Source organism: Buceros rhinoceros, unplaced genomic scaffold, assembly GCF_000710305.1.
Source record: "Buceros rhinoceros silvestris isolate BGI_N320 unplaced genomic scaffold, ASM71030v1 scaffold23697, whole genome shotgun sequence".
Classification (NCBI taxonomy): domain Eukaryota; kingdom Metazoa; phylum Chordata; class Aves; order Bucerotiformes; family Bucerotidae; genus Buceros; species Buceros rhinoceros.
The window spans coordinates 11041-18469 of NW_010424278.1; the positions used below are offsets into that span (position 1 = coordinate 11041).

The 7429-nt window shown below is 55.0% G+C and overlaps 1 protein-coding gene across 1 annotated transcript in view; it reads left to right on the top strand.

The window, feature by feature from the left end:
* Nucleotides 1–7429, top strand: part of TRAIP (TRAF interacting protein) — a gene marked incomplete at its 5' end in the record, with an annotated part of 18709 nt that overhangs the window by 10113 nt on the left and 1167 nt on the right. Inside the window, 9 exons of the mRNA XM_010140747.1 lie at nt 988–1082; nt 1698–1811; nt 2743–2830; nt 4364–4453; nt 4684–4772; nt 5509–5664; nt 5859–5910; nt 6442–6567; nt 7084–7134. Of these exons, the coding sequence (XP_010139049.1) occupies nt 988–1082; nt 1698–1811; nt 2743–2830; nt 4364–4453; nt 4684–4772; nt 5509–5664; nt 5859–5910; nt 6442–6567; nt 7084–7134 (861 nt within the window). The remainder of the gene's footprint in view (nt 1–987; nt 1083–1697; nt 1812–2742; nt 2831–4363; nt 4454–4683; nt 4773–5508; nt 5665–5858; nt 5911–6441; nt 6568–7083; nt 7135–7429) is intronic.

A 7429-nucleotide genomic window follows, 5' to 3' on the forward strand; every position in this document is an offset into this window, starting at 1 on the left:
CAGAATGGCTGAGGCTGGAACTCTGCTCCAGCCTGGCACAAAACACTGCTTTGGGGATCCAAGTATAGAGAGCTCTGCTTAGGAAGAGGTGAAGATGGGCTCTGCTTAAGCAAGAACAACATGTGAGCCTGCAGCTATCCCCTCTGCAAAGTCCCAGCGGTTTTACAGCTTCCCTGGCAGGAAGCAGCTCAAATCCTTTAACTTCTGTGTGGAAGGGAGCTTTACAAGGTGATGGTCTTTGGCCAGGCCTCTCCCTGGGGCCACCACTGTGCTGAAACCTTTTGAAGGTGCCGTGAGGTGGCCAGGCAGACACAAACCCAGACCACACAGATGCCTTGGAACAGTGCTGGTTCAGGCCAGCTTTCCCCATCCTCTGCCACACTGCAGAGCTGTGCTTTCAGCTCAGCTGCGCCTCTCCGTTACTGCTGCTTGCTGCTGGAGAGCCTGGGAAGGGGGAGGCTGCCAGAGCCTGCAGCCTCTCCAGGCAGGTGAGAGGTGCTTGGGTGGGTGTCTTTGGCTGAGGTCGCTCAGAAGAGACCCACTCAGCATCCTGTTTATGCTCCAAGCAGCTGATGGCAGGGAGAATTGGGAGGTGAAAGCAAAGGGATCGGCTGTGCATGCAGGAGGAAGTGCTAGCAAGGGTTGCTTGCTGTGAGCCCCTTTGATTTTGAAAAGCAAACTGTCGCTGTGGACAGGGAACCGTGCAGCCCCACAGACGAACGCTCCCAGCAGAAGGGAGGCTGCGACGCAGTCTCAGCACTAGACTTGTCTTACGATTAGCGCTGAGACCCTGCTGCGCTTGCAAGGAGCGGAGCTGGGGTGCAGCAGGGAGGGAGCTAAACTCCGTAATCCTGGGCTGCTGAGGTGGTGATAGCGTTAAGAGCCAATGCATGCTCCCAGCTGCCCGCAGTGCGCATAAGCCAGGATGTTTCTCTTGACAATCCCTGGAGCCTTCCTAATGGTCTGTGTGTGCTTGCTTCTCTGCAGAAGCAGATGAAATTCCTGGAGCAGCAGCAGGAGGATAACAGAAGCTCAAAGGAGGAGGCCCGCCGTCTGCGCAACAAGCTGAGAACCATGGAGCGGTGAGATGCCAGGCTCTCCCTGGGCCTTGCAGGCTGGGCTATGTGACTCTCCCCTTCTTGGAGAGAGAGGGAGGGGTCCTGTCCCGTGCCTGCTGGAACATCCACCTCCACACGTGGGGTCCTCTCACCCCAGAAGGCTGGAAACTGCTGCATTGCCGGGCTGGCTCTCGCCTGCCTATGCTCTTGCCCCTGTGATGTGTCCTGACGGCCGCTGCTCTCCCTGAACAGCAGCCAGGCAGGGAACTGGGTGCAGACCAGCCTCCTCTATAGTGCTCTGAGTGTGGCTCTGTGCCGTTCCTGTTACCAGCGCATGCTGGGGCAGAATCCCAGCCCAGGACCCGCTCAGCCGCAGGTCTATAGGGCCCAAGAGTGGGGACATCAGCTTTGTGTGCAGTGTGTGCATACAGCTGCCCCGTCTCTGGTCTGGCTGGGTAGCGCTACTCTTCCCTAGCAAAAAGCCCTGCTGTGCTGGGGCAGTTGTCTTTTCCTCCACAGCATCCAGTGCTTGCAGCAGGAGCTCAGGCTGCACCAGCTCCCTGGGGGGAAGCAGGGCTCCAGTCTCTTTCCCAGATCAATTTGTGACTCATGAGCTGAGGGTACTGTGTTTTGGTGCAGGATTGAGCTGTTGCTTCAGAGCCAGCGCCCCGAAGTGGAGGAGATGATCAGAGAGATGGGAGTGGGGCAGGCAGCGGTGGAACAGCTTGCAATCTACTGTGTCTCGCTGAAAAAGTAGGTGCTGTGGGCTTGGCCCAGGAGGCTCGTGCTGTCCTGGGTGTGCCCGTGGAGAACCCACTGCTGGGTACTGGCAGGCATATAGGCTCTGTGGAGCTCTCACCGCCTGCTTGGGCCTCCGCTGGGTTTTGACTGACAGATCCTGGGGACTCAGATTGGAGCCTGTCACACTGAACTGTTACTGTTGTCACTGTAGTGACATGCTTGTCACCATGGGAACTGTCTCCAGAGTTGTCAGTGCACCTCTGAGGTGATGATGATTATTTCCCCCATTCCCCTCTCCCACTGGGGGGAAGCGAGAGGGTGAGCGGCTCTGGTTGTACCCTCTGCTGCAGTGCCCTGTGCAGCTGTGGCCTCGAGCACTCCACAAGGCAGATCTGCAGCGCTGCCCTCCCCTACCTGGTAATCCATCTGGTCCTGCTGGGCACAACCACAGCTTTTTCGGGTCCCTTCTGACGGCAGCTGAATAATTGCAGCTTTGATACAAAGCTGTAATGAGGCAAGTGTCCCTGTGGTGTAATTGGGGATGAATGTGCATGGCCAATAGTGTGAAGTCTCTGAAAAGTCACTTAAAGCAAAGTCCCCTGTTTGCTGCCAGCATGGAGGCTGCTCTGTTGTCTCTGTATTTTCCATTGGCAACTGAAATGTCTCTGGATCTGGCTTCCATTTTGCTGGTGGAAATGTTCAGGCCCTGTTCTCGGGTATCCCGTGCAGACGTTTTTCTGCCCCGTGGTGTAGTGGTACGTTTGACACATGGTTGGTCAGTGTGGTTACACTCAGCTCTGTTCCTCAAAGGGCTTTGTGTCTGCCGGGCTTTCTCTGGTGGCTCTGCAGTTGCAGAATTTCAAATTAAGCACCTTGGCTTCTCTCTGAGAAGTTCTATCTCAATCCACTTGCAAACAGCATAACTTTTCTGGTTGTTTTACAGGGAATATGAAAACTTGAAGGAGGCTCGGAAGACGTCTAGTGAGATGGCAGAGAAGCTGAAGAAGGAGCTGTTTTCTGTCAACAGCAAGGTAAAGGGAGAGTGCAAGTCGCCAGGGTGACATCTGGTCTGTAGATCCCTGTCCCTAAGTGTGGCTCAAGCCCTCTGCAGTGACCCGCTCCCACACTGAGCACTACCTGAGTGGTATGGGTGGTGTGGAAGCGTCAGGCTGGGGTTTCTGGGTCAGGGTGTCTTGCTGTGGTGAGTGAGCAGCTCATGGGCTGTTGGCAGCAGTGCAGTCTCTGGGGACATGGTGAGGCAGCATGTGCAGAGCCAGCCAGAGTTTGGGAGGGAGCCTGGGCTGAAAGGCAGCAGCAGGCAGGTGCTTTGCTGCTTCCGTGGGGTTCTGGAAGCCTCTATGCTGCCGAGTGTGAGCTAGCTCAGCTGCCAGCCCCTCCTGCTGCAGAATTGGGCCCTTAGGAAAGGTGGGAAGGGGTTTGGAGGCAGCACCGGTTGAGCAGAGCTTAACCCTGGCTTGGCACAACCACAGTCACACCCAGCCCTCTGCCTTCAGCCAACTGGATGGGGCCAGGGCTCCTGCTCCTGCCTGGACACAGCACCATGCAGTCCCCAAAGTGCGGCAAGGACATGCAGGTGGCTTTGCACAGAGCCTGCCTAGGCTGCTCCTGGCCTGGCGCAGAGCCTGGAGCTGCTGACACGTCTCTGTTGCTGTACTCCCCCTGCTCCAAGCCTGCCTGGGCTCTGGCTGGGAGTTGCTTTTTGTCAGTTCTGGTAGCAAGTCCCCATGAAAAGTGTGTGTGTGTGGCCTTGCTCTCCAAGGCACAGGTGTTCCCTGGGGCATCCCCGTGTCCAAGCTCACGAAGTGAGAGACTGTAGGTGGATTTGGCCTATTTTTGTTACCCAGCCTTAGCTGTTGTCTCCTCAAATGGAGAAGGCGGTTCTCGGAGTGCTGTGCTGCTCCCCAGGGGAATTAACCCCCTCCGTGAGGTGCCGGCTGCTGGAGTGGGGCTGTTTCTGGCTGAGTTAGTGCTGAACTACAGTCACTGGCTTGCGTCAGGAGGATGCGAGTCAGTGCTCTTTGGGTCTCCGGGCTCGGCTGACAGAGAGCTGACTGTACCGACACTTTGTGGGCTGGCCCGGACTCCCAAACCCACCAAAGTCTCTGATGTGGTAGTGGGCCCTCTCTCGACCCCTGCTTGTGGCATGCTTCCTTGTTGAATCAGGCTTGTCCGTGGGCCAGTACTGCTGATGCACAGCCATCCTCCAGCCTGTGGTTTGGAATTCCTGTGCTTTGGTGCGTCCAAAGTCCTGCAGGAATTCAGAATGCAGCCACCACACGTTAGAGCAAGGAAACGCTGTCACCATCAGGCATAAATGCTCAGAAACGCTGTAGGAAGGTTTGTGTTGGACAAGCAGCCCTGGAGATCCCTCTGCAGGCAGCTTGAGGAAATGGCCAGGCATTTGGCTCCTCTGATACAGGAGAGATTGGCCAGACAGGAAAACTGAGCCCTGAAACAGGGGAGAGTAGCATGTGCTACTCTCACGGGGTGATCACCCACGTGTGGTAGCTGACACTCTGCTCTTTGGGGGGCTTGTTCTTCAGCTCCAGAAGACGGCTTCAGAGTTGGAGAAGACAGAGGAGGAGTTAAAAAGCACCCAAAAGGATCTGAAGAATGCAGACAAGGAGATCTTGGTGAGAATATCGTTCCCTGGTCTGCAGTAACTGGCAGCTGGCCATGGCCTGCAGCTGCAAAGCCAGGAGTTATACTGGTTTTGCTCTGTGGTGAGGTTACCAGCCCACCTTACCTCTCTTATGTGCTCCACATCTGAGCTCTGCCTCATGCCGATTTATGGAAAAGGGGCAAAGTATCTGCTTCTAAATCTTTCCCTTATCTCACTCTCTGCTTTCCCTTTTCCCTCCAGAGTTTGAAGAAGAAGATAGACATCCTGCAGGATACTCTGAAGGTCCCGTCTGTAACCAGAGAGACAATCAGTCGACTGGTCTTGGAAAGGTTGGTGAAGCGCGGCCTCAGATACAGGCCAAGGATGGAGATGGCAGGTCCAGAGGAAGAGCTGACAGTTTAACTAGCTGGGTAGGCTAGTTCATGTGCCAGTCTGGCAGGCGTCGCGGTAGCACAGTCATTTTGCATCTTGTATCCCGTTTTGGTCTTTTGCTTGTTGCTGACAAGGTGGGTTTTTTTGGTTTACCTGCAGAGAGTGTGTGTTTTGGAGGGTTTGGCTCAGGATGGGATGGCAGAACCAGCCAGGTTTTGACAAGCTGTTTGTCACTATGTCCTGCCAGGGAAAAACCCCCAAAGCTGCTCTTCTGGTTGCCTCGGAGCTGGCCTTCCAGTGAGCATGCCCTGGTGTATGGCGACCGCAGATGTTAGCCAGGCAGAGGGACCTAACCTGAAAACTGGCCCCTTCTGCATCGTTATCAAGCCCTTTCCTGTGAGGAGCCTGTGCTGTTAGCCCCGCGCAGCAAGCTAGGCTGTGTACGCAGGGCAGCCGTGTGCCACTGTGTTTCCCTGGGCTCTGGGTGCTGCTGTTTGAGGGTGAACAGCAGTTTGGGACATTGACTATAAACTCTGGGGTTTGGATTGTCCTTGCTGTAACTCTCAAGCAGACTGGGGCTCTCATCCTGGTCCCACTGCGGTCTAACAGCTGAGTCGTGCAGCTCTGTCTTCGTTTCATCTGCCGGGGGGCGGGCAGTGGCCTCCTGTCAGTGTCACTTTCATGGCCTTGCAGCCCCACTCCCGTGGAACTGCGGCACCCGAAGCTCCACCGCCCGGCCCACAGTGATGAGATCAACCTAGATGCTACTTTTGATGTGGACACTCCTGAACACCAGCCCTGCAGATCTCTCTGCAGCCCTGCAAAAAGGCAGAAGCTAGATAAAAAGCTGTGAGTTTTTCCTCCTCTTTCTTCTTCTAAAGGAGATCAAAGTCTCACTTCTTTGGAAGTGTTGTGTGAGATGTGATAGCTCCAACTGCCTGATGTAGTGCTGCAAGTTTCGTCATTTGCTTGGCCTTGTCTGTCCTTGCCAGCTCCACTTGAATAATAAATCTCTGCTGATTTGCTCCTTGGGCTTCTTACAGGCCTCCTGTGGTAAATCTGGCAAAGAAGAAAGTTCTGAAGGAAACAGTGGAGGTAAAAGGACTAGTCTCGATTTGCTGTATCGCCGCTTTGATTCTGCTGTTAATAAGCTTGGGATAAAGGACCCATTTTCTCCACGCAGGAGATGCTGTGACCGTAGACCGGCCCATCTATAGAACTACAACACATGATCCAAAGTGCTTTGCCTGGCAGTCTCCTAGAAATGCTGTACTGCTGCCCCAGGCCTCCCGGAAAGGGGCAGGGGCGGGAGGCTGGGGACCCATGCGCTTCTTACCGATTATCCTGCCTCAGACGCGCTTGGCAAACACAGCATGGGGCTGCCCCGAGGGCTGTGGGGTCAGCTAAGGGGGCCGTTCTCCCAGCCTTGCTGGGTGCAGTGTCCTGCTTCCCGGGCACCGTTCTGCACGAGTGCTGGTGGGAGGCTTGGAGGTGCTGTTCTTTGGCCTGACGTGTGGTACAGCCATTACCTAAATAGCTGTCTGCATTATTAGTGCTCCCTGTATGTGGCCTAAATTCAGCAGATCCTGCTGGTTAAAGGGCTTTTCTCATTGTTTTGTGGGACAGAACTGGGCAGATGATCTGGAGGATGATGCTCTTAAAGGACTCGTGCCAACATTCATCAGGAACTCTGTTCTCTCTAAGAAGCCATCTTCGGGTAGCTTGCTGGGTCCCCACAAGAACACAGGCACTGTAAGTACGACTGTCCGGTGGGTCAGCTTCACACCTCTGTCCTGAAGTGACCCCACAGGAGGAAGCGAATGAGGCTCTTACCTTGCCACATACAGGCTGTGGAAAATAAATCTTGGAGCACGACCTGGCTGCTTCCCAGTCCTGCAGAGCTCCAGGGATGACAGATGCTCCTTCCCTTCCTGGCAGCAGGCTAAATGGCTCTCTGTGTCCTGCTCCTCCATCTCCTTGGAGCTTTGGGTGTTTTCCTCAGTCTCAGTTACAAAATCCTAAGCCTTGCTGTTGCTTGGAGGGCTCAGCTTACTTCAGAAAGTGCCCGGGATACCCAAACTTTACTAACGCCCTTGGGTCTGTCCTTTCCAAAGGTGTGGGCTTAGCACAAGCACTGAGAGTTCCTAGGTGTTTGTGACCCCTCCCCAGCTGTGGCCTGCAGGGCTCCCCCTGCCCTGTAACCAGCACAGGGAGAGGCAGCTGAGGCTCTGTGCTGCTGCCCCAGGCTCATTTCTTTTCCTCTTCTAGGTGAGGATGGGGTACGATGGCTTGGGAGGCAGAACAAAGTTCATACAGCCTGTATCCTTTCTCGCAGCTCACATGGCAGCAGGGATGCTGTGGGGACCTGATCTCTGATCCTCCTCTCTGGTCTCAGCTGTCCTGGGGAGTCTTGTTCCCCAGTCAACCAGAAATGGGCTGGGATCCTGAAGGAACCATCAGATTTTGCTCTGTCTGACTCTGAACAAGGCAAAGGACCTGAAGATTCAAGGACTGAAACTCGCTGAGAGTGTTATCAGCGGCAGCTCATGCAGAGGAGCGTATTGGCTAGAAATCAGTGCTGTGTGCAGGGCCTGCCTGTGCCCGTGGGTGGGAT